The 27,994-nt window shown below is 38.7% G+C and overlaps 2 protein-coding genes across 2 annotated transcripts in view; both read left to right on the top strand.

The window, feature by feature from the left end:
• LOC133520962 (TNF receptor-associated factor 4) overlaps positions 1-27,994 on the top strand; it is a 128,118-nt gene that overhangs the window by 32,346 nt on the left and 67,778 nt on the right. The gene's annotated exons all lie outside the window — the stretch shown is intronic.
• On the top strand, positions 133-6,654 carry LOC133521670 (uncharacterized). The gene is made up of 2 exons (XM_061856756.1): positions 133-2,639; positions 6,095-6,654. The coding sequence occupies exons 1-2, from the start codon at positions 1,290-1,292 to the stop codon at positions 6,119-6,121; spliced, it is 1,377 nt and encodes a 458-aa protein (XP_061712740.1). The 5' UTR covers positions 133-1,289; the 3' UTR covers positions 6,122-6,654.

Raw genomic sequence — 27,994 nt, 5'->3', positions numbered from 1 at the left:
TCAAGATGCGCGCGCGTCGGTGTCGGTACGGCTAGGGTTGTCACTTGGCAATCTTCGTATCAAAAAGTTATTTAAACATAAAGATTATTTTTCAAGTAGGCATATTATGCGCTTATGGACGTCAAATAAAATCCTTGTTAACGCATCAGCGGTCAAACCAGTTCCGGAGGGGTGAGGACTGCGGAGTATGACGTCACGAGCGCGGCGACCACTCACCGCGCAAACCACACACGGCTCTCAACTACCGCCTCATACATACCTAAATCATGTAAAATACCAAATTAAAATAAGTAAACGTGAAGCAGGAGTTTTCTTGAAGAGTCAACCCCTCAGCTGAGCTGTTCATTAATAACAGCTCCGACAAGTGGCGACCGTGACCGGACTGTACCAATGTCCACGTACCATAATCTAAAGGGAGATCGACGGGCGAGCGGAATATTCCATACGGATTGCAACAATTGCACCTGCATCCAGTGATCGTCATCGCAATTATACAGGAAAGTAGCCCATCCTATATTTTCCTTAACACCTGTGATCCATTCCCCTTAATTTATGTGAATATAGTGCTCAGCCCTCAGCTTTTGTCTAGACCTTGAAGTGCTCATAATTCGTGATAAAATAATAATTAATCAGTGCTATAGCTATCAAAATCGCTGCTTATTCGTTACTGTGCATAAAGTTAAGAAAAGCCTACTTGCATTCATGAACTACGTAAATTGCGAGCATTAAATAGGTGGATCTACTCAGTGCGATAAGCGAGCGTCCATTTTGTGTTGCATCAGCTTTGCATAGCAACTGCATTTATTCTGCATATATCTTACAAAATCTTATATTTCTTCTTCATTTCATATCTTGCTTTAAGCTACCTTGATTTAGGTAATAAAATAACTACACATTATTTGCTAATATACAATTCTCAGTACCTTAAATCTAGTATAAAAAGAGATCCGTTAAAAAATATATATTTTCAATCTTTTAGATAATTTAGATTATTCCCTAAATCAGCAAAATAGTGTGTACTTTAAACTCAAACGGTCCTAACCGTGCATTCCAGTGATTACGAGAGTTCTGCGCTCATTGCTGTGCCAAGCTGTGAGTGTTGTCGTGCACGGCGTACGCGGCGCGTCATAGCTTGACGTGCACGTCACGTTACCTACTTCGCTGCAAATCAACGTGCCGGTGGACCAGTTGTCAAGACTTAATTGGGTTTGAGTGCACAAGTTATTCTATCTAATTATTTATTTGCCCTTGATTAAATTAGTGTGTTTAGTGTAGATAAATAACTTAAAATGTCAGAGGAAACTTTAAAAGAATTAATACGTCAAAGAGGCACCTATAAGGGTCGTGTAACAAAATATAAGGATTATCTTTCTAATATACAAAAAATAGATCGTTCAAACATAACTTCATTACAAAGTAAAGAATTAAGTCTTCGATTGGCTAGATTACAAACTTTATTTTCGGAATTTGACTCGATTCAAACACAAATTGAAATGAAAAGTGATAAGTTAGATGATCAGATGGAAGAAAGGGACGTCATAGAAACGCAGTTCATTTCTCTCATCTCAGCCACACAAGAGATAATTGACTCTCATACAAACAATGAGGACCGTGGTTCCGAGGGTGCACGAACAGCCCAATCGACTTTCGAGACGGGCCCTATTAGTAAAATTCGTTTACCGACCATTTCTCTCCCGTCTTTTGACGGAAATTACTTAAAATGGTTGGAGTTTCGCGACACCTTCGACGCCATGATCCATGTGAACGAGTCCATTCCTGACATAAATAAATATCATTATTTACGCTCCTCGTTAGAGGGCAGTGCCAGTGTCGTAATAAAATCACTTGAATTTACAGCTAAAAACTACAAAACGGCATGGGAATTACTGTGCGAACGATTTGATAATAAAAATCTGCTTATAAATAATCACATGAAGGCATTATTTAACATAGATCCGCAGACTCGAGAATCTCATCGGTCAATTCGATTTCTTATTGATCACATTACAAAAAACCTAAGCGCCCTTAAATCTTTAGGCCGCCCGACTGATTCATGGGATGACGTAATCATCTACTTAGTCGCAAGTAAACTCGATCCCACTACGTCAAGAAAGTGGGAAGAATATAAGGCTAACTTAACAGACTTGCCTGCATTATCCGAGTTCTTGAAATTCTTGCGCACTCGGGCCGATGTACTTGAAACAATGGTAGCATGCAGGAGCGATAAACCAGCCGAAAATAAATACCTACAGCCTAAGGCTACTAAGGCGTTTGTCGCTGCTGCAACTGCATCCCGCAAACAACAAACACACTTTAGTAAGGCGCCGCCGCCGCCAACGTGTCCGGTGTGCCACGGCGCGCATAGGATCTCGGAGTGTGTCAAGTTCAAGGACATGAACGTCGAAAGTAGGTCAAGCGAAGCCTTGAAGTTACATCTTTGCTTGAACTGCTTGAGGCGTGGTCATAACGTCGAACAATGCCGCCTCGGTTCGTGTCAGGTCTGTAAGGAAAAACATAACACATTATTACATAATTATAATCAATCATTATCCTTACAGGCTGATAATAAAACAGCTGGCCCGGCGCCCGTCATTAGCGCGGCCAGCGCGTGCGCCGCGAACGCGATAGCGGATCGGGAGGTATTGTTATGCACAGCTTTAGTTAAAATAACGAACGTTGAAAATAACAAATCTCACATTGTTCGAGCTATGTTAGATCCTGGTTCGCAGAGATGTTTCTTAACTGAACGCATGAAAAATAAGTTAGGATTCTCTAACAATAACAAAAAACCGGCTTGCGTGTACGGCTTAAATAAATTATCATTTAATGTCTCAGATCGATGTGAGCTCACTGTAAGTTCGTTAACGAGTCCTTATGAAGTTAATATTCGTTGTTTCGTCGTGGAGCATCTTATAGATAGCCTACCTAACAATTATGTAGATACCTCAAAATTAAACATACCTGCGGATATACAGCTGGCGGATCCTGGTTTTTATCGTCCTTCTGAAGTCGATCTGCTACTAAGTGCTGAATTTTTCTTTAGTATCACGACGTCGGATAAAATCGAACTCGGACCAAATAAGCCGATTCTTCAATCTTCAAAACTAGGCTGGTTGGTCGCGGGGCCCGTAAGTGACGTTGATTCGGATGAGGACGAGATTGTGCGTTGTTGCTTTACGAAACAAATCTCACAAGATCTCACACGGTTTTGGGAGCTTGAAGAAATTTCATTACCGAACGTCACTAAAAGCGAGAGCGATAATATTTGCGAACAACACTTTTTAGATAACACGCGCCGTTTAGATAACGGTCGATTCTTAGTTAAAATGCCGTTACGTGAAAATCCGGAAACCGCACTTGGCGATAGTTTTAATATGGCTAAAAAACGATTCTTAAACTTAGAAACTAGATTAAATAAAAATCCAGTTCTTAAAAAACAATATTGCGACTTTATCAAGGAGTACGAAGAACTAGGTCACTTGAGTAAAATTTATAAACCTGACTTCGGTTATTACGCTCCCCACCACGCAATTATTCGTGACAGCGAAACTACAAAAATTGAGGGTAATTTTTGACTGTAGTGCTAAATCTAGCTCACAAAAGTCACTTAATGACATTCAATATATAGGACCCGTTATACAGGATGAATTATTTGACATTCTTATCAGGTTTCGACAACATAAATATGTTTTGTCCGGGGACATACAAAAAATGTACCGGCAGATTTTCTTGGACGAATCGCAGCGCCATCTGCAATTAATCCTTTGGAGGGACGATAAAACCAAACCGCTTGATGTACTTAGGCTAAATACGGTGACGTATGGGACCAGCTCAGCGCCTTTCTTAAGCGCTAGGTGTCTTGTACAGTTGGCAAATGAATGTCCCGACAAAATAGTGTCCGAAATAATAAAACATGATTTTTATTACGATGATTTCCTTAGTGGCGCTGAAAGTGAAAGCAACCTGAGGCACATTTACGAGTTAGTTAAAGAAAAGCTTGCCTCAGCTTGCTTCCCTATTCACAAATTTAGAACAAATTGTCCACAAATTTTCGAAGATGACTGTACTTCAACTCAGTCATTAGACTTAAATAAACAGGCCAGCGTATTGGGCTTAATTTGGTTTCCTGATCATGATACCTTACAATTTTCAGTGAAATTGGACAAAAATAGCTGTGCCATAACAAAGCGGGTAATTTTGTCCAATACATGCAAAATATTTGACCCAATGGGCTTGCTCAGTGCATGCACAATAAAGCTAAAAATATTGCTTCAAAAACTATGGATTCTTAAATTATCTTGGGAAGATGAAGTACCAATAGACGTAAAAAAAATCTGGCTTAAATTTTTGTCAAACGTGCATGTTCTGGCAAACCTAAAGGTACCTCGACACGTTTTGTGTTCCAGTCCCACTTCAATTCAGATGCATTGTTTTGTGGATGCTTCTCAAACAGCTTATGCAGCGTGTGTCTACTTGCGGTCGACAGATGGCGCTGGCAATGTGGCTGTTAATCTTTTATGTGCCAAAACGCGCGTAGCCTCAATTAGATCAATATTGACTATTCCGAAACTTGAATTATCGGGAGCGCTATTAGGTGCGCGGCTAGCTGCCAAGGTCACTAGTGCATTGCGCTGTACTGTGGATCGCAAGGTTTTTTGGACTGATAGTTCCGTGGCGTTGGGCTGGATACGAAACAAACCAAAACTGTTTAAGGCTTTTGTATCGAATCGTGTTAATGATATACATGAATTAACTACGAGAGATTCCTGGCGGCATGTGCCAACTGCCTTAAATCCTGCAGATTTGGCCTCCCGAGGAGTCGAACCTGGTCAGTTGCCGGAACTGAGTTTATGGTGGCATGGCCCATCCTATTTACTGCATGATGAGAGTGGCTGGCCACAGAATATAGGTTCTATAGATACCAATTTACCTGAAAGGAAAAAGCAGAGCGACAGCTCAATATTTTCCATGATTAATATTGAGCAATCGCCCTTGATAGTGTTTGAAAATTATTCCAAGGCGAATAAATTAAAAAGAATAGTAGCATATATCTTTCGCTTTATTCACAACTGTAAAAACCCTAAAACTAAAACAATAGGAACCTTAAAATTAGAAGAAATAAATAATGCATTAACCTACTTAGTAAAACTATCACAAAAACAAACTTATGCTACAGAATTATCTATACTTTTACAAGGAAAGAAGCTTAAAACTAAATCATATTTGTTACAGTTAGCCGTCTTTGTTGATGGCGACAGCGTAATTAGAGTAGGTGGTCGCTTACAAAATGCCGATTGCAATTACGAGAAAAAGCACCCGGTCCTATTGGACGGTAAGCATCACTTTGCACGGCTCTTGATGGAAAGCGAACACCTACGTCTACTACATGCTGGCCCTCAGTTGCTCCTTAGCTCCATACGCGACGAATTCTGGCCAGTTGGCGGTCGGTCTCTAGCGCGTAGTGTCGTTCATAAATGCGTAACATGCGTACGACTTCGAGGTGAAGCTATGAAGCCACTGATGGGCAATCTACCTGTGGATAGGGTTACCTCGTTTTACCCCTTCCAGGTGTGCGGCCTTGATTTTGCGGGGCCCTTCATGATTTCCAGTAAAAAGGGAAAGGGTAACCGCATAACAAAATGCTACTTAAATATTTTTGTCTGCTTTGCAACTAAGGCCGTTCACCTGGAAGCAGTCAGCGATCTTAGCACTAATGCCTTCATCCTAAGCTTACGTCGTTTTGTGGCTCGAAGATGTAGACCGCATACAATTTATTGCGACAATGGCACTAACTTTGTAGGGGCAAATAACGAATTAGCCAGAATGCTAAGATCCGCTCAAAATTCAATTTATGAGTTTGGCAATGAGGAACACATAAAATTCATTTTTTCTCCCCCCTACTCTCCTACTTTCGGTGGAATTTGGGAAGCAGCCGTTAAATCGGCCAAATTCCACTTGAAGCGAATTATGGGTAATGCTAGTCTGACGTTTGAGGAGCTGAGCACGTTATTTTCTCAAATTGAGTCTATCCTAAACAGCAGACCTCTTACTCCTTTCTCGTCAGACCCTACTGATCTTTCCCCTCTGACTCCAGGGCACTTTCTGGTGGGGCGGCCCATGACTTCACTGCCGTCACCCCCCGTTTGTCTTAAAAACCCTGATAGGTACCAGAGGATCGAGCAGCTGCGCCAGCATTTCTGGCAACGATGGCGTAACGAATACTTGGCCGAGTTGCAGCAACGTACCAAGTGGCGCCAGAGGCAGAAGGAACTCAAGGTTGGAGACCTAGTGGTGTTCAAGGAGGAGAACACCCCGCCACTCAAATGGAGGCTTGGGAGAGCTCTACACCTCTATCCAGGAGCTGACGGAGTCTGCAGGGTAGCAGATTTCACCACGCAGAAGGGCGTGGTCAGAAGAGCGCTCAACCGAGTGTGCCCCCTCCCCTGCATGAACGATCTTGAAAACAGCAGCTTTCAAGGGGGGCAGGGTGTTAACGCATCAGCGGTCAAACCAGTTCCGGAGGGGTGAGGACTGCGGAGTATGACGTCACGAGCGCGGCGACCACTCACCGCGCAAACCACACACGGCTCTCAACTACCGCCTCATACATACCTAAATCATGTAAAATACCAAATTAAAATAAGTAAACGTGAAGCAGGAGTTTTCTTGAAGAGTCAACCCCTCAGCTGAGCTGTTCATTAATAACAGCTCCGACAAGTTATTAAGGGGTGTATCTCAATATGACAAGAAATTTGGTGGGACACACCTTTTGAAAACAATACAACGTATAATTATACGCATAAAATAAATAAAAAAATACAATTTTTATTACTAAAGGATTCATATAATAGCATATAGTAGGTACTTTCCTTTATAGAAATTAGAAGCATTAGATTGCTTAAGGCATGTTATACTTGGCAAACATCCTTATCCTCATTCTTTTATCATTTCATCCGATAGTTTGTGGTTGACAGAAAACACTGTACTTTTCTACCGTGTTGTCAATATTTCAAGCTTATAGATATTTAAATAGCTTTATCCTCTAGTCGCCCAGAGACCTATAAAAAGTAGCCTTCGTTCTATTTTGAATCTTTAGTTTGATAACATTTAATTTGAAATTAACGATTTAATTTTATAATATAACATGCAAATGTTTCATGACGGCATTAAGATCAATAGGTTAAAATAACTGATTCAATAATGACAGAGTTGTGGAAAAAAAAACTACATATTTTATCCCGGTCAAAACATCACAAATATCATGGCGGTTTAAATGTATGGGTTGTAAAGATCTGAAATAAATGATAATTTAATTTAATTTAATTTTTTCAAATAGCAATTTAAAAAATCAGTCATATGTAACCTAAATAAGCTTAAATATGAATCAAAAGCAGACGTCTACCGACGGCTGGGTGGTGGCAACCCTAGCTACCTATGTTGGTAATCATAATCCATCACAGCCGCTTACCGATGCAATGGCTTATCGCAGTCTCAGATGAGGCCCGTGTCAAAGGTTCCCGTAATTCCTTCCCAAAGTACCAGCGTGACTTTTAGATCTAGATCATTTTAAATTTACGTTTGTGTTCGTGTTTATTGTCATACAAGTGTGTATATTTTCTAACATAATACGTTATTTCAGGAAACTTTGTAACCTGTCCGGGCTAATTTCACACAAATTTTGAATAGACCTACAAATAGTTTTTTTTCTCGAAACCAAACCGACCTAAAACGGTAGGATAGATAGATAGTTAAAAAAATGTTACTATGCTCAGCTATGGACTGGTTGAATTAAAACCAAAGTATATCGAAACTTGACTGCATGAAGCTGATTTGCATTATTTTAAGGAAGTAAAAATCTAACAGAGTTTTAGTCCCAAATTCAGCACCTCCTACTAGAAAATGGCCGTGCAACTTCTTTACCATCCATCATCTGAGACACGTGGTATTAGACCCATAACTTATTAACAGAGCAGCAGTGTAAATGTCCTATTATTAAATGTTATTTATCTAACGCATCAAAAACTGTTTAATCTATAAACAGAATACGTTCGTTAGTTGGTTCATAATAGCCGTATGTGACATGAGGTGACCTATGACGTCACGTGATTTATACTCGATACACGAGATAGTTAAGCTGACAGGAATGTGCCGGGCAAGGAACAATGTTCATACGTTCCGTAGGGTTCCGTACACAGCTTATGAGGACATGTTTATTCTTCTACCTACAAATAATATCATATCGATTACTTGTTTACCACATTGGGAAGATGGAATTGGAGATAGGTATAAGTACTTAAAATAATTCAATATGAACTTAATCAAATTTAAATTCGCACAACGTATCAGTATTGCGATACAACGAGGAAATGCCGCCAGCATCCTTGGTACAATGCTTCAAGGGCCTATTTTAGATATAAGCTAGTTATAGTAATCATCTGTATATATCCATTATGTATATTGTTATTGTAAATAAATTCTATAAATATCGAAAAAAAAGACCAAATTTAGTTATGTATATTTGGGTACTCTAGTGAGTTAGGTATTTAATAAAATATTGCTCTCACACTGAATAATAACTCGCCAGTCAATAAGTATTAAAAACAACACAAATCATGTCATTTATTCATTCAAATAAATGAGCAAAAAATAATGTTGATTTCTCAATAATTTAGACAATTGTTATAGCCATAGCTTATACTTTATACTCAAAAACCGTTGACGGAGTTGACAGATTCCCACAGTTGAGAAATCCCTTTTCTCTCAGAATTCAGGTTCATGAGATGCACCCTTTCATAGATTAATCTTCTCAATTATACACCTGGACCATATTTTATTTATTTAATTCTTGTACAGTCAGCATCAAAAGTAGCGGATGAAACAACGCGCCAAAAGTATCTGATATTCCGGTTAACTTTTCCAAATATAGATAAAAATCTAAAATTCGCGCTCAAAAGTATATCTTTTACAGTCTTAGTTGGTCTATATTAAAGACTTCACTTTTTGTTACGCTGTTACAGAATGGTAGATACATATGAAACGTTATTTGATCCGTTACTTTTGATGCTGACTGTAGGTCTCTGCGACGCCTAAAAATTATGATAAAAGGGCGTGTATTTATGACAGTTTATATGACGCATAAGACCTTTAAGAAAACTCAAATACACCCTGCGCAAACGCACAAGGGATATATGTCATTAAAAACGCTTACCTACTGAGTGATCGCTCGGATGACCATTATTATAGTAGTGCTCCCCTGAGCACCCCCTGGTCTAGCCAATCGTAAATTGTGAAATGCCAAAAGAAAATTAATAACTATAAATGAAGCTATTATTTCTTTTCCCATCTTCTTATGATTTTTCCGAGTTTCCTGTATTTAAGTTGTGACACAACGGGCTCCGCAGACTCTTTCCTCGTCGCCTAGAGACAGTCCTTTTAGAAAACTTTTTTAATTTTGACTCATAAGATTCGAGTTCTGACTCTAATTTCGAGATAACAATTATTCTAGTTTCCTTGAGCGTTCGCCTCTGTAAGAAATGACAATATACAAGGTAAATATTACGTGAGAAAGCCTGAGCCCGTTACTGTCCGAGTTCTGTGAACCGGGATTATTAGGTTATCTCCATCTCGTGTGAGATTATGCTTAAATACGTAACGTTCACTCATCATGACTTGACTTTAAATAGAGTTAACTGTAGGTATTCATATCAAATGCATCAGTTAAACCATTTAAAACAAAAGACTACGGTTAAGTGTGCTTTATGTGAATTAGTTGGAATACAACATCTTGGTTATTTAATATAAAGATACAATAAACCATTTTTTTATGAAGCAGATACACCTGCAACCGATGCTATAAATTTTATATTAAAGGAAACATCCATTCCATTTCCTTTAATATAAAATGTATACGGATACAAAATTAAGATTTATAAGAAACTAGGTTCTGTAAGAAGTAAACAAGCTCCTGGTGGCAGAAAGGAGAATACTTCGAATGATTCTGGGCCCGGTCAGAAGAGAAGATGGCAGTTTTAGACTCCGCATAAACGTCGAGATTGAAGATCTTATGGCTGCACCCAATATTATCGGCGAGACAAAAGCTTACAGTCTCCGCTGGCTCGGCCACTTTTTGAGAATTGAGGAGGATCGCGGCGCTGGGCATACCTAGGACGCTCGGTAGGACGGAGGCCGATCGGACGTCCGATGGCTGGAGCGCTGCTGTTGTAAGCGGACTTGCACGATCTTCAGACAACTGGTGGGAATGGCACAGGATCAAGACAACTGGCGTGTACTAAGTGTCGCAGGCCGAGGCTTACTTAAGGAAGTAGCTTCTGCCCGCTTCGTCTACGTAGAATGATGAACATGATTGATCAAAACTATTCTACGTATGTCCTTCCCCGGGCCTCAAACTATCTCCATAGGCACATAAATCGGTTCTGCGGTTAAAGTGTAAACTGACAGACGGACAGAATTCCTTTTTCATTTACAATATTGACAGATTACAGGACATTCCACAAATCTACAGTTAATCCTATAACGCTTCTTGTGTTGTGTTGTCTTTGTGCAAAATATTAGGTGGTTTGATAATTTATTCCTCGGATAGACCTACCCCCGACGGACTCCTCTCATGTCAACAGATCTGGGGCCTCTGTTCCCAACACTGCGACTCCCTCTGCAGATTTATGTACCCGTCTAGCAGTATTAAAAGCTCACACTAAAATAGCTAAACGTATACCAAAAGGCGCTAGGGTTGCTGTAGCTCGGAGCCTGACGGAATGCGTGGCCAAGGTTGTGTCTAATAATAATTTACCCGCATGGGAAGCCTTACTTACATTTACATACAAAAATATTCATATCCCTCAAGACCAATCCAATCGCACTTTATCGGCTATTATCAAAGAAAATGTACTCCATCCTGACTTTCCCGTAGATTCCGATTCCGCGGAATCTGCAACCTATAATCTTTGCAATACTCATTTAAACTATAAAATTAAGACAATAGAAAATAAGGTTTCTGACGGTAACATAAGAGGCGCTACAAAACTTCTATTTTCTAGTGACACCTTGGCCGCCCGTTCTGACGAAGTGTTCTCCTCTCTTAAAGAAAAGCATCCGATTTCAACTACACCAGTACAACTTCCCGTGCCGCCTCAAATCTCTCCGCAACCACTACAAGTTACGGACCGTGCAACTTTACAGGCGATCAGCTCTTTTCCTAATGGTTCGGCCGGTGGCCTTGACGGCATAACCCCGCAGCACCTCAAGGACCTGACGAGCCCGCTTATGGGAGATGCCGGAGAAACCCTCCTCAAAGAGCTGACCGCGTTGATAAATTTAATGCTTTCAGGTAAAATCTGCAGCGAAATCACTCCCATTTTATACGGCGCTAACCTGATAGCCTTAAAAAAAAAAGACGGCGGCATTCGTCCGATAGCGGTGGGAAGCACACTACGGCGACTAGCCTCTAAATTGTGTTGCCGCGAGTTTCACGACCGCCTTACAGACAAATTCAAGCCCAAACAACTTGGCTTCGGTGTCAGAGGCGGTTGTGAGGCCGCAGTACACGCCACACGGACTTTCCTGGAAAACTCAAATTTCGAAATTTTGGTTAAAGTTGATGTAAGAAACGCATTTAATTCTATCGACCGTAGCACTCTCTTAAACGAAATTTTAAAGGAAATTCCGGAAATATTTGAATACCTAAAACAATGCTACGGCAATCCATCCAAATTAATGTTTGGTGAAAAAGAAATTGCCTCATGCGTTGGGTGTCAGCAAGGAGATCCGCTTGGGCCCGTCATCTTTAGCCTCGCTATTCACCCAATCATCACTCAGCTAAAATCAAAACTAAATTTATGGTATCTGGATGATGGGACACTTGCAGGGACGGCTTCTTCAGTATTAAATGATTTAAATATAATCTCAAAGCAGTTCGCTGAGATAGGCCTCACACTTAACTTCAATAAGTGTGAGGTTTTTATCTCAGAAAAGCTTTCAGCTAGCGCCCGGGCTGCTTTGACTCTAAGTCTCAACTCTGTCGCGCCCAATTTCACCTTTGTTACACGAGATTCCCTCGTATTACTCGGTGCCCCTATTTTCGAAGACGCCATCCCTTTAGCAATAAATTCAAAATTAGATAACTTTCACAACTGTTCAGATTTATTATTCAAAATTAACGCTCATACAGCCATTTACATCTTACGTTTGTGTTTATTTTCTCCAAAATTCTTATATATTTTACGTTGCAGCCCTGTTTGGAAATTCTCAAGTCTCACGTCATCCATAGACAACATATTAAAAAATTCGGTTTGCAAAATATTAAACATCTCTTTCAGCTCTCAAAGCTGGTCTCAGGCTACTCTGCCTATTAATTATGGTGGCCTGGGTATTCGCTCTACGGGCGATCTGGCTCTCCCCGCTTTTCTCTCGTCTGTCCACAGCGTCGCCCTTCTCATCCGTGGCATTCTTAATGTCACCAATCCCACGGTTGTAGTAGTGGCGAGCTTGGCAGATGCAGAGTCAGCTTGGAGTGCTGGAAATCCCGGCGAGAGTCCGCCTACCGAAAAAGCCTGCCAAGCAGCCTGGGACCTGATAAAAATCAAGACAACCCACAAATCCCTTTTGGACAATAGTTCGAACCCTTGCGAACGTGCTAGACTGCTCGCAGTATCGGAACCTGAGTCAGGGCATTGGCTGCGCGCGTTGCCGTCGCGGAACATTGGTTCCCTTTTGGACCCGGCGTCACTGCGCGTAGCCGTATGCCTCAGGCTAGGTTTGAAAGCCTGCGAGCCACACGCTTGCTCCCGCTGTGGAAGCCTTGTTGACGCTTATGGGCACCACGGACTCCACTGCCAGTCAAGCGCCGGCCGATTTTATAGACACTCGGCCCTAAACGACCTAATCCGCAGAGCACTCGGTACCGTCTCCATACCAGCAACCCTGGAGCCAGTTGGTTTATCAGCGGCAGATGGCAAAAGGCCCGACGGCTGCTCGCTCGTACCTTGGTTCCTGGGGCGGCCCCTGGCGTGGGATGTAACATGCGTTGATACGCTGGCCCCATCTCATGTCCGGCGCTCTGCCAGGAAGCCGGGGACGGCAGCAGACGACGCCCAAATTGCCAAGTGTCGCAAATATGCATTTTTAAAAAGTAATTATGTATTTGCGGCACTTGCGATTGAAACTTTCGGTCCTTGGTCGTCCGACACCAAGAAACTAGTAAAAGAAATTTCTACTAAACTAGTCTGGGTGTCTGGCGACCTACGAGCTGGCGCTTTTTTCGCACAAAAACTTAGCCTCACAGTGCAGAGAGGGAACGCGGCCAGTGTCCTGGGAACAATGCCTCAGGCTAATTTAGGCTTAGTTTTTTGATAATATAGCTATTGTAATTGATTATGTAAATATATACTTCAATAAGTATATAATTTTAATAAGTATAGACTATCGGTAGTATATAATATTACACACTTGCAATAATATCTCAGAAGTTTGTGAGTATACCCAAAACTGAACGTTGTATTGTATTCATAAGAATTTGGTAAAAGTAATAGATAGATGATTTGAGCACCATGTAACTGTCTACTGTCTGTAATACTATTATTATTAGTATGGACATTATTAGTATTTACATTCTTTCTTAACTTTATTACAATAAAATAAAATAAATAGTAGTATAACATAAAAAGTAGCACACCACCTACATACATTCAAAAAAATTCCATCACTAACCACCTAGCGAAGAAAGCCCTTAAAACAAAAATAAAAACTATAGCATATCCTCAAACCACTACACCAACTTTACAGTACACCTCAACTCCATTAGCTTCACATTCACTAGCTGCAAAAACAAAGTTGTACAATTACCAAGTTTACTTTACGTTAGTTTCCTCTACTGCCAAGTAAATTAGCTGTATAATAAAGTTGGTAATAAAGGTCTCCGCACACGTGCTAGGCCACCTTGCGCAGATGGGCGCGCAGCTGCCGGCGCATGTGAAATGAGTTGAAATCTCGTGTCTGTTGCACCTTTTCTTTAATGATTGTTACAATCTGACGCGTGGCCAGTTTGGGAGAGATAAGGTCAGAGAAGTTTCATTTCGTGTATTTAAGTTTTGGTCCTTTATTTACGCTGAGACACCCACTAAGTATACGTACCCAGCGAGGGAATATATAAACTCTTAGTAGATTTTTGACTTCAAAAAACGGTCCACTTGACTGTCAAATCACTTGGATGGCATGGTTAAGGGGCACGTGGCCCCATCCACGTGGGTCCATCATTGAGCTCTAGTCCGACTTCTATAGAGTTACTCTAGTTTGTTGTACAAACAGCAACACTCTTAACTGTCTATCTGTGGACCTGATGGCAGTGTTGGCGATGGTACGTACCCAATCTAATTAGTTAATGACGTAATTTTATGAGTGACAGAATTTCAAAATTTGCGACTTCGGCATTTTTTCGTGATTTTTTTCTTATGAGAAGGTGTAACCATTTAAATTAGTTGGGGTCTCTCACTGAACAATAATACACTCCCGCTTATAAAATTCAAAATTCAAAAATTTATTCTGCAAGTAGGCTTCAAGGGCTCTTTTACAAGTCAATACAACATTTATAGTAACATCATATAGTGACATGAAAAATACATAACAACATTTATAAATACAACAGCCAATACCTGGGTAAACATTACATTATAATAATCTTAAAATAAATAATTAATACAATACAATAGAGATGTATAGTCTCTATAGTTAAAAACACATTAAATCTGGAGATGTAAAAGGTCCCCAATGTCAGAGTACTAATACTAATAAAATTTGGAGGTGTAAAGTTTCTCCAAGTGTCAAAATAAAATTTATACTAAATAAATAAACCGCGTCTGGACTGTTAAACTAGCAGTCTCATAAACTAATGCTACATTCTGTACATAACTAGTATGTACCAAGTCAAGTATATTATACAATATGACAGAGACGTATAGTCTCCACGGTAAATACATTAAGTTTGGAGATGTATAAGGTCTCCACGGTCTGAGAAAAATAATAATACACAATAATAAGGTTTGGAGGTGTAAAGGTTCTCCAAATGTCAAAGAATAAAAAAAATAAAAAATTAAATAATTAATTGATTATATCTAATTACATACTTATATCTAATTACATACTTATATCTAATTACATACTTATATCTAATTCTGTATGTTCTGATGACCGATAACCGTAGCCTAAGATAGAGACGCCTGCTTTTCTAGAAATGTGACATACATTTCAACTTGCCTTGCAAGCTTGCAATAACATTGTGTGTTTATCGATCACACATACTATGCTCATGTTCATAAGTAGCTAAAATAAGGTGTTAGGTTATGGGGTTAACTATTAGCTATTTACAGTATTCACTACCTATAGGTAGGGTACAGATAAAACAGTGACGTTACATTGAATCTTTCTTGAATTTTGTTGTCATTCATATCATTAAAATCGTAAAAACATTATTCAGATTATTTTAAAACATTTTTCAGATCATTAAAATCTACACACTACTGTAAATATTTTGTTTTTGTGTAAGAATCTAGTCTATAAATGAACTCATGAAAATTTGCGTACATTTCTTTTATTCTAACCATTATACAATGGAGGCAAGTTTTTATATCTATTGTAACAAGTTCAACCGTGTTCGGGATAGCTGGCGCGCACCGAGCCGTGTCAATGTAATCAAATTAACATTAGCTTCGTATTTACCATGCCTTTGTTATCTGCTTCTCTATGGTAATCATCTAGCCGACCCTCTCTATCATGCCAGTAATGAGTGGGATGGAGTACGCAGGTGGCAAGATGGTATAGTTGATGTAATGTTTCATAGATCAGATCATTTATATGTCTCCGTTGGCCGGTTTTTAATATAAGAAGGACGCGTGTAAGAGCTCGTAAAAGTGGAAAAATTCACTGTCTTGGGTGCGACTTGAACACACGACCCACAACCACTGGATTGCTTGCCCAGTGCTCTGCCATCTAAGCTACCAAAGCCTTACCCAATACGGCGAATATTTCCACTATATCAGGCGTATTCTGGTTTTAATAACAGGATATGAATTAGATCTGGATTAGTTAAGAATCTGGGCTATAACCTCGAACACCGAAGTCCGCAAATTGCGGGCATTTTCTGTCACTCGAATTACTCCTTAATGGGAGTGAAAGAGAAAGATTTTGCAAACTTCGGTGTTCGCTGTAGGCCTGCAGATCTGTCAGTATCAAACGTGACATTTCTTCAACCAGAAAAGTTACTTTTAACCTGTTATTAAAATCCGAATGTTTAGTCACTCCGTTTGAAATTGATTTATTACGATACTAAAAGACTAAGTACCTCACCTACATAGTACCGTACGATAGTAAGTACCTAACATGTATGTATTTACAAACCTCTATCTCCATTTTATCCAAGGCACCATGAATAAACGCATAGCAGCAGAGGTCAAGCCCCAACTCAAAATTCACCTGAATTATGTATTAACGCAGGACCCATAGATCGTAGAGAACTAGCCGAGTGATACAAATCTATGTTTATTTCATACATACATACATACATTGTAAGCAATTTGTTTCGTCTAGAACTCCAATTTCATGTTTCCCTATTGTTTTGAAGATTTTTTAAGTATTGATAAAGCAATAACATATTCCCCGCACCAGCGCAGCGTAAGGCTCTCTTTATTTTTAAAAAGCTAATGATTAACCTACAAGAGGGGCAATGTGAGTTGATTTCATTTTGAGTTGTTTCCAGTTTCCACATGTTGGCTGTCGGAATTGACTTTTAAATTATGATTTTGCATGATAAATATTTAAAAGCGTTCGTTTGAATTTGATTTGTAACGTTTTACAGTTGGAATTTTCCTCGCGTATTGGTGTGGTGAAAAATGTTGTGTTTCAATCGGTGGCAAAATTTGTTTAATCCTCGTATCTTGAAACCCTCGAAACGCACAAGATTCCACCTTTCGAACACATGCTTTTTATAGGTATCAAACCTTAATATATGTATTTGCTTTTGTTATTGCCTTAATACTACAACAGACAAAAACCTATCCCTCAATCATTACATAAATAACCGTTTAAAAAAGATCTGTGACGAATCGTAACATATTGCTCAATCCTCATTCCCTTCACTTCCACAATTTTACCACCCACTGCCGTCAAATTTCAATACCTGACACAATAACAGAAACCGAAAGTTCACCAAAGAAGCTAATTATTTACAAAACGAAACGCTTCAATTACCTGCCTACGAAAGAACTTTACAAACGAATACTAGGCACGCGTTTGTCACACTGTTTTACCGTATTAACCGTTGCATTTAAACATTTTATCATTCTTCAAACTATTACATTGTAAAAAGATTCAAAATTATCAAAATAAACAGGTATTGTTTACAATGGGAAGCATCATAAACTAAGCCTGCTGAGGTACACCTTCTATTGTGTTTTAAGTTTTAGCACCGTGTCATCAATTTCTTTTCACCAAGCAAAAGTCCATAACAACGGTAAGATCCTTTACAGGAGTCGTCTATTGTTTTTATAACGGATTCTTTCACCTATGTTTGTGTACAAAGTTACATTTGCAGTTCCCAAAATCACACCTCATATTACATGTAAAGTTACTTGAGGAGCTAAACGCAAGGATAAGATTGTTTTAAATGTTTGACACAATAGGTCGGCCATTTTGGTTTGGTATTGCACATTATGCGTGATAACGGATTGCATTTGTTTTGCCGCACAAGCCATTGTAAAACATGTCCTCCATTGATTGTTTTGTTGTGTTTTTTTTGCGAATACTATCTATTTCTACCATTAGGAAGAGTGAGATGAATACCTACTCGTACTCGGATATTATAACATTTATAACCGTTTGTAACTGTACCTGACTCTAGAGGCGGAGTCAGACAAACCTAACTTTACACAGATTTAGAAGAATGTTTTGAAGTCACTAAGTGTAATGTCATCGTATATTTAATACAAAGTTCGGTTTGGCGAGCCAAATAATTTCTCATCGGAGGAATTTGTAAAGATCGCCGTTATCGGACGCGACATGGAGGTATATATTATATGTATAGTTGCATATCTCATCCAATCATGGAAAACGTTTACTTAATATACGCGAATAAAGCGGTTTTGTGTAAAAGTTGTTGGTCTTGAATAGTTGCGATAGAGATAGAGATAGAGTTACGATGGTCATAGTTTCCCTCAAACCTCGATCACGTCGGTCTATTACTACAATGTCCCCGCCCCATGTAACCGCTGCCATATACGAGGCGGGGACAGTTCGAAATTATTAATATGAAAATATCTATATATTCATATTTATATTCTTTTATTGAAAAAATTACAAATTTAAAATGTCACTCGCATATAATTACTTCGATGTCAATTTAAGTAAGTACAATTAAGATATTAGTAGATAGGAATATGTGTCCAACAGGGACAAATGCGAATACACCATCAAGCTCCTGGCCAGTTGGGGGGGTCTACTCACAAAGTTGTTACTAGATCCGATTCACGTTCACGCCGTTATAACGGGCAGACTGGTCGAGATCGGGCAAGGTCGGTCAGGTAAGCGACATGTCGCGACAAGTCGCGTCTCGAACACAATCAGATCTTTTATTGGTGGGATCGAATGTGAAGGCCTTTAGGGGGTTTTGTTTTTATTCGTAAACGATAGTGTACGGTCTATCGAATATCTTGATAGAGAAATAAAGAAATGAGTGATCGATATTTGAATTTTAATGTAATACAGGATGTAACAAAACTATGGGAATCCGTTTAAGGGCGTATTCGGTATCATTAGGGTTGCCATAATTATTCGGAACCGATACGGGACAATGGGGTAGAATAGATAGATAGAATTTTTATTGTTATTAATCATACACTGTCAGTTACATTATAATAATTAATAACAAAATGATGATAAAAATTAGATAAAAATGTAGTCACGGCATTAGGTGCAAATACGGGATAAAATACGGGAGGCGATACTTAAATACGGTAACAGTGCCGTATATACGGATCATATTATAATTATGAAAAAGTAGAAAAAACAATTTTTGAGGCGATACATTAATTTTTGGTCTTTGTATGAAGGGTTGACCGACTTGAACGACCTGTCCCATAGAAAAAATTAAACTAATTCTACGGATTCCACTCACGTGTTTTAGCCACTCGCGCGACATGTTCAGGAGAGCCCAGGTCTCCTTTCTCACGCACTAACAGTGCGAGCAGCGTTCACGACGGCCGTTCTCTCCGTAGAATTAGTTTAATGTTAGTATGTCTTACGACAGTTTAAATTAGAAAATAAAAATGTTTCGCTTGAAAAAAAACCTCCTACTTGACCTACTTTTTCCTAATCAGAATACGATACCTCTTCGCTCTTCAACGAACCCCACTATTTTTGATACACACTGTATACCAACTGTTGTCTATGACTCTACTTCCAATCTTCTGGCTTTATTGTGTTATTTCAATTCTATTACATATATCATACCAATAAAATTTATTTATCAAAATTCATACAATTTTCATTTATTTGACTAAAATCAAATGCAATCGAGCGCCTATGATAATTATGAACCAAGCAATTCAATTAATAGGCCAATTCGGACGTACACTGACATCTGAATGATATCATTTAGTTATCGTGCGTCTTGCTTGCGCCAGTACATGTACGAGTCAGTACTAGTGAAATGCACGATAGCCAAACGACATCATTTTGATGTCAGTGTACGTGCGAATTTCCCTTGTAATTATGTGCTTGTAATTAGCAGAGACACGTGAATGCGTGCACTTACCCAGTAAATTGTTCTACGAAGTAGCCCTATTGCACGCAATCGAAATATATTACACTATTACGAGAAAACCATTAAAGCAACTACATATTCTACTCCTGGCGGAAGGTTACAAAACGAACTTGACAATAAAACATTTTTTGCGTGATACGAGTATAGGAGGCAAATGTAGTAATAAAACAGTGTTGCCAGGCGTACGATAACTATCGTACACGTACGATCATCTGGGCTCCGGTACGATGTACGTTCCAAAGACCATTATCGTACGCAAAACTTGGGGACCTTTTACATATTTTTTTTAATACTACGTCGGTGGCAAACAAGCATACGGCCTGCCTGATGGTAAGCAGTATCCGTAGCCTATGTACGCCTGCAACTCCAGAGGACATCTCCATATTTAATGTATTTTTAACCATAGAGACTATATATCTCTATTGTATTGTAGTAATTATTTATTGTAAGATTATTATAATGTAATGTTTGCCCAGGTATTGGCTGTTGTATTTATAAATGTTATGTATATTTCATGTCACTATATGATGTTACTATAATGTTGTATTGACTTGTAAAAGAGTAGAATACATTTTTAATTTTGAATTTTGAAAAGTACGATAATTACAGCCTTTGGACGATGTCATCCAAACGGTTTAGTGTTTGAAGCAAAATATGACACTTTCGTTTCGTTCTTATGGGGGTTCGTCTCCTTGTTTACGTCAAAAATGTCAAAATTTCCTGTAAACCATTAGGATCTATTACAAATATTAAACTAGTTTTTGCGCAATTTAGACGAAAATTGTGTTTTCTTTGATTATAGATTGGGCATATACGCCAGTATTTAGCAAGAAATTGTGGAAGTAGTGCCTTTTTGATACTTACATATAATTTTTTCATCGGTGCGATCATTTTGACACTCAAATACGATAATTCTCTTCCGCTCACCTGGCAACACTGGTATTAGTAGTATCTGTTCTTTTCAGCTTAAGAGAGGTATACCACATACTCGTCCATAAAAAAAGAGATTTTTTTTCCACTTCTACATATTTTCCGTTCTCCATGATTTTTAGTATGTTATTGTCACAATGAAAACTAGTTTTATAGGTTTTCCTTATTTTCAAAATTTGCAATACAAAATAAATGTGTTGTAAGCGCGTTGCCGGCATTAAAGATGGGAGTACGCTCTTGAAGGTTTAAATACCGCAGGCGACGGTTCAAAAGAAAATCCTGTTTGGAATAGACATCAACGAGTGGACCAATATAGAAGAAAATATATATAAGTATATTTTTTTATACTACGTCGGTGGCAAACAAGCATACGGCCCGCCTGATGGTAAGCAGTTTCCGTAGCCTATGTACGCCTGCAACTCCAGAGGAGTTACATGCGCGTTGCCGACCCTAAACCCCCCTCCCCCTCGTTGAGCTCTGGCAACCTTACTCACCGGCAGGAACACAACACTATGAGTAGGGTCTAGTGTTATTTGGCTGCGGTTTTCTGTAAGGTGGAGGTACTTCCCCAGTTGGGCTATACTCTAGATCTGGAATAACATCCGCTGTGCTGTGCCCTACCACACAAAGCGAGATGACATTCACAATGCCCATACCTCTATGGGCATTGTGAATGTCATCTCGCCACACCACCACCACCACACCACACCTCCACAAAAGGGAGGTCTTTTGGACGTAGTTTAAGGACGTACCCGGGTCCAAAATAAATAAGTCCGGGAATAAAATTATAGTAGGTATCTGCCTTAATATCTTTCTTCTATCACAATACATATGAATATAATAAAAGCAAGTCCCGCCGTGGCCAAATGTCATTGGCCATTGCAAGCAAACACTTTTTTGTTCTCCACGACCACGGACCAAGACCTCTCCATAATTATAAGCCTTATCCATACAAACTCTTTTAAACACAATGTTATCTCTCAATTACCATAATTAAAGTATGCCTAATTACTGGTCATTTCCTATCTTTGTCTGATGGTGAGCTTTAGATAAGGATGGCGAGTGTTTGTTAATGATTTTGTACTGTTTTATGTAAATGTCGGAGGTCTGGGTAGTTTGGTCGGGGGTAAAGGCGAATGGCCGGCCTTGCCTAGATGCCTGAGGTGATATCATCCCGTACGGTTTTTAGGTAATATAAGTAATATTTAGGTATCTAGAGTGTTATTTCATAACACTGCGCGTACGTGAATCCAGAGGCGTGGAGTTATATACGATTTCACTTTTTTTGTAGTCCTTTCAAACGCGAAGGGTATTTTGACAAGTGTCATCTCCGTTTTTAGGGTTCCGTAGTCAACTAGGAACCCTTATAGTTTCGCCATGTCCGTCTGTCTGTCTGTCTGTCTGTCCGTCCGAGGCTTTGCTCCGTGGTCGTTAGTGCTAGAAAGCTGAAATATAGCATGGATATATAAATCAATAAAGCCAACAAAGTTGTACAATAAAATCTATTTTTTTTTTATGGTACCTCCCCTACACTTAAAGTGAGGGTGAAATTTTTTTTTGCTTCAACCCTACAGTGTAGGATATCGTTTGAGAGGTGTTTCAAAACTAATAGTATACAAACATTTCTTGATAAAGTGTATATATTCGGAGATAATTGTTCCGAAAGAAAAAAAAAAATGTTGTCCCCCCCTCTAACTTTTGAACCATAGGTCCAAAAAATATGAAAAATCTTGGAAGTAGAGCTTAAGAAAGACATTAAATGAAAACTATAGCGGATATGATCAGTTTAGCTGTTTTTGAGTTATCGCAAAAAGTTTCCCCTTCATAGTAAAAAGTCGTACACCCACAGTTCATCCCTTGGTTAACAATCTGCTTAATGTGACGGAAGAGTAACTACGGAACCCTACTCTGAGCATGGCCCGACATGCTCTTGGCCGGTTTATTTTTATTGTTACCAGTACAGGTATCTCTGGTGGAACCCAAACTAGGTTAAGGCAATATGTATAATACTCCAGAGCATTTAAGGAAGGCGTGTGTGAGGCGGATTGCGGAGGACTTGCATTTATTTCGTCCTTAGAAGTCCTAAAAGCAAGCATCACATTTTATGCACAGACATACCTAACATAGACATAACCTTGAATATTCTTGAATCACCTGATTAGATATTAAGGCGGCAAATTGATCTTATGTACCTACTTAACTTACTTACAATTTTGTGTCCAAAATTCAAAAGCCTTTATCTTACGTTTCCTTTTAATCGCCGCTCAAAGCGAAAACCGACAAAGTCAAATACCGGTAAAATAGATCCCGAAGCTGACAGTTTCATTACCGGGAATTGTTCGACCTCCCGACACGTAACAAACAAACAAACACACAATCAGTTAGCTAGAACCCACTGAGGAACTCAATCGCGCCGCCTACTATGTCTTTGACAACAAACATTAGGAAATACAAGCAAAAAAGAACCTTAATGACTAATTGATAAAGTTCTAAGTCAATAAAAACGTTGAGATCATCTGATAGATAAAAGTTCAATGAAATATGTACTTTATATTGAAGGAAATAGAGTTTAAATTGAATAACAAAGGTTAGTAACAAGGTGTCTTACTTAGGCGTCAAGCTGTGATATACAGGTGTCTTGCACCACCGGAGTCGAAATCGAAATACACAAGTAACACAAGTAACTTTGCATTTGTCTAACCCTTCTTCCTTTGTATTAAAGTATATTTTAGAATGACAGTTTAAAGATAAGTTGGTGGCGGTAGGGTAAAGTGACTCGTCGATGACAGTGGGGTAATTTATTGTCGACAATTCGCGATAAGTGATCGTTTTATGATCTCTTTGGTGGCCGAAATGTTCGGAGAATCTTTTGTCATTTTGAATATTGAAATTGTTGTTACGGTCAATTACCTATATGAGTAAGACCTTGTTACCAAATACAAAAAATATTTAGTCAAAACAATTGTGGTAGTAATTGGTAGGTAGACATTAAAGAGAAAGACGTTAAGTCTGACAGGATTCTATTTAGCCCTGCAATAGTGTCGCTATAAGTACCTAGCTTAACATACGGCATTAAGGGCCTGTTTCACAATGTACCTATAAGTAAAGTCCTGAATAACCTAGTTTTTTTTAATGCCATCCGCCAAACGTATAGCTACTTGACTTGCCACTTATCTAAAAAAATTAAGTCATCGTAGGCCTTTCATAATCTTCAAATGACTACTAATGACTTTTAACGTTTGTTATCAAAGAGTCTTCATGCCAATAAAATAAATTAATGCCACTGATATTCCGCAACACGTCGAAATAAAAACTTGTCAGGGTTATTATGTAGTTCGTAAGTTCCGATATGTAAGTACATTGTTATTGATGTTGACGTAGAATTTTTTCATATTTAAATATGTATATTTGTTCTTTTCTTATAATCATTAAACCATTATGTTTAAAATAATAAGTCATATCTGAAATACAGCTAAAATCCATATTTGTCATCTATTAAAACATTAAACTTAATAAAACACATTTTATTACAGTCAACAATATGTTTGCGCGTCCATCTGTCTGTATCAATATTAAATGTTCATAACATCACATTACCATCATTCAAAAATAAACTTTAAATTGTATAAAATAAGATTGACTTTCTAAATTTCGACCTATTAAGTTGGAACGTCTTGTATTCTCAACGTATGACTAGTAATGACTCATAAAAGGCACCGAACTTCTCAAAATGTAGTGTCCATTTATTGTCGTGTTTACCCTACGGATTCCTTTCTAACAGACAATATAAAAGAAAATTCTTAATACACGCACTCCAATAGCCAGTTTCTTTATACTTTAAATATATGTATACGTAGAACAGCAGCAATGAATCGTGCTTTTGTATTACTGATTGTTAATGCTTGAAAATTGTTTCGCTGCGTTTCCATTGCCGGGTTTGTATCGCGTATTTTTTAAATTGTACGTAGTACAGAAGTGATGGATGGCAATTTTAGTAATCGTTTACATATTTGTATTTTGGTGTGATCGGCGTGCCGTTGTGTGGTCTGGGGTAAATCAGTGTTGACATGTGTTTTATTGTCCAATATGCAGGTTCGGAGAAGTCAGGAATTGCGTTTGTCAATAATCTCGGAGGATTTATTGAAATTAGGGATTTCAATCATTTAGTTATTGACTGTCTTTGAAGTTACCGATGCTTATGTTATTTCAGCTTTATGTTTTAAATTAGATTGTCTTTTATTTTGCGTACGCCCTTGGGTTTAATTTACATGTAGTAAGTAGAGACGAGTTATACACTTATGTTTTACACTTTACGTTAATCTCATCGCCTCTTCGCCTAGTCGGTGCTGGTAGTGATCCTGCCTACTGAGCAGGACGTCCCGAGTTTAAATTCTGGTAAGTGAATTTATTTGTGTGTTCATTAAGTCGTGTAGAATAGTTATACCCACAACGCAAGCCTTCTTGAGTTTACTACGGGGCTAGATCGATCTGCGTACTTAAGATTTCCCTATAATATTAATTACTTATTTATGATTAGTCACTGACTTGGACTCTTTTTACTCTATTTGGGCTAGTATATGCATAATAAAAAAAAGATAAAAAAAAAACATTTATTTCAGACCGATAAGATCCATACATTTTGTTATTAACAGTAAAATAATTCTTAAACCCTACGTTAGTACCAATTAACTTACATAAAACTAAATTAAAATTAAAAAATCCAGCTTATCTAGCCTTGCCTATCAACACGTCTACCCAGTAGCTCTAGCCAGCCAGCCAGTAGTAGTAGTATAATGTATTTAAGTATTTTTTATATAACCAATAGTTTCTAAATTCATAATATCACAATTTGCTCACCTCCGGGTCTATACTAAAACGTTAATTAACCTATCCTGTCACAACTAAATGTTTAATTGCCAAGTCACAACGAGCTATTACAACAAGTCGAATTCACCACTGATCTCCCAAACCAGTAAAAGAATCTCCCCAAACACCATTAATAAGGCCTATTCACCCAAACGCCATGTGTGTCACGATTGCATGCCTACCGAAAAAATCAAAAAGGCCTAAGAGTCACACTCACACTCACACCGGCCGTTCCAAGGGCGGGCGTAACCAACAAGTAAACTGGGGGGGGGGGGGGGGCAAGACGATATCGCCGGAGCCCTGGCAAACGCCGCAGATAGGTATTAATTAAATGTTCGATTATGTATCGGGTATGAAAAAGAAATGTTCAATTTGAGCTCCAGGGTAGGGGGGGGGGGGGGGTGCTGCACGGCTTTGCTGCAAGTCCATGAGTGTACCAGATGTGGAATAATGGATATAATTGCATGTTTTTTGAATTATGTTATTTCAGAATGTCAAGTTAAAATGAGAGCATTACTTCGATTGTATGGCGGCGTCTAAAGCGTGTGACTTCACGATAACGGAGATACGGCTGTTTGGTTGTAAAGTAAGTTTAGCAATGCATATGGCGCATAAATCAGAGCATCGCCTGAACAAACGGACGGACGTATTGTTTTAACAGCGGTTTGAGACAAATTGCCCTTTTGGGTGAAAAAAGTTCAACTCCAGAAGGCGGGTACTGGCAGGCTGTAGGAGATTACCTTTTTTTCTGTCGCTGGCCATATTTTTTTCCATGAGCAATAGGTCCTTCAACACAGCTCATACTCAGATGAGGCGGAAAATGAAACCGCGGAACTTGATGCTTGCGATATTTCTGGACCGATACGACCTTCAAGAAAAGAGCGTACTCCCATATTAAATACCGACAACGCAATTATAACCCCTACGGTGTTGAGGGAGTCCGTGGGCGAAGGTAATCGCTTGCGAGCATGCAATTCGTCTGCCTCGTTTTCCTCCCAGGAACATCATAAAAAAATATGAGAACTGCTATTTGAGTTGCTATTTAAATTTGGCGACTAAATAGATAACTGCTTAGACGTCTTATTCTTATTACTACTTAACCAAGGTGTCATCATTGAAAAAAAAAAACTTAGTATAACCAGTTATTTTTTTAGACGAAGTCATAGAGAAATTAAGAGCTAAGAGAGCTCACTCCATACATGAGTTTCCTTACTTAATAATAATAATACGTTCTATGGGATTATTTAAATTACATAAATCGATTTTTAGGAATTAATACTATTTATTTAATTCCGCTACCTAAAGGTTGTCTGGAAGAGATCGCTTTTTAGCGATAAGACCGCCGGTTGTTTAGCTCTTCTTAATATGCTGTATTATTTGTATTGTTTCTGTATTGAGGTGTGCAATACCTAAAGAGTATTTGTATTGTATTGAATTGTACTATGCATGCGTATTGTAAGGAGCACCTGTAAGTGTACCTAATAATACAGGTACCAAAAAGCACGACAATTCCCAGTACATCGGACAGGAACCGCTATTCCTGCATTATTAATAAACAATCGACAATCAGAAAAATCGTGGCCACGCGCCGCGCGTCCACGGAATTGTATAATTTCATTCCATGTGAGGCGCCATCGCAATATTGTTTTGATCGTCTTGCACGCCAGTACGTGACTACATTGTAAAAATTTTAAGAACCGGGGTTTTTAGGGTTCCGTAGCCAAATGGCAAAAAACGGAACCCTTATAGATTCGTCATGTCCGTCTGTCTGTCCGATTCTGTCACAGCCACTTTTTTCCGAAACTATAAAAGCTATACTGTTCAAACTTGGTAAGTAGATGTATTCTATGAACCGCATTATGATGTTCACACAAAAATAGAAAAAAAACAATAAATTTTGGGGGTTCCCCATACTTAGAACTGAAACTCAAAAAATCTTTTTTCATCAAACTCATACGTGTGGGGTATCTACGGATAGGTCTTTAAAAATGATATTGAGGTTTCTAATATCATTTTTTTCTAAACTGAAAAGTTTGCGCGAGAGACACTTCCAAAGTGGTAAAAAGTGTGTCCCCCCCCCCGTAACTTCTAAAATAACAGAATGAAAAATCTAAAAAAAATATATGATATACATTGCCATGCAAACTTCCACCGAAAATTGGTTCGAACGAGATCTAGTAAGTAGTTTTTTTTTAATACGTCATAAAAATTAAAAAAAAAATTTTTTTTCATCAAACCCATACGTGTGGGGTATCTATGGATAGGTCTTCAAAAATGATATTTAGGTTTCTAATATAATTTTTTTCTAAACTGAATAGTTTGCGCAAGAGACACTTCCAAAGTGAAAAAATGTGTGTCCCCCCCCCTGTAACTTCT

The sequence above is a fragment of the Cydia pomonella genome, chromosome 9 (assembly GCF_033807575.1).
Source record: "Cydia pomonella isolate Wapato2018A chromosome 9, ilCydPomo1, whole genome shotgun sequence".
NCBI lineage: Eukaryota > Metazoa > Arthropoda > Insecta > Lepidoptera > Tortricidae > Cydia > Cydia pomonella.
The sequence above is the reverse complement of the archived record's forward strand: the minus strand, read 5'-3'. Positions and strand labels throughout refer to the sequence as shown.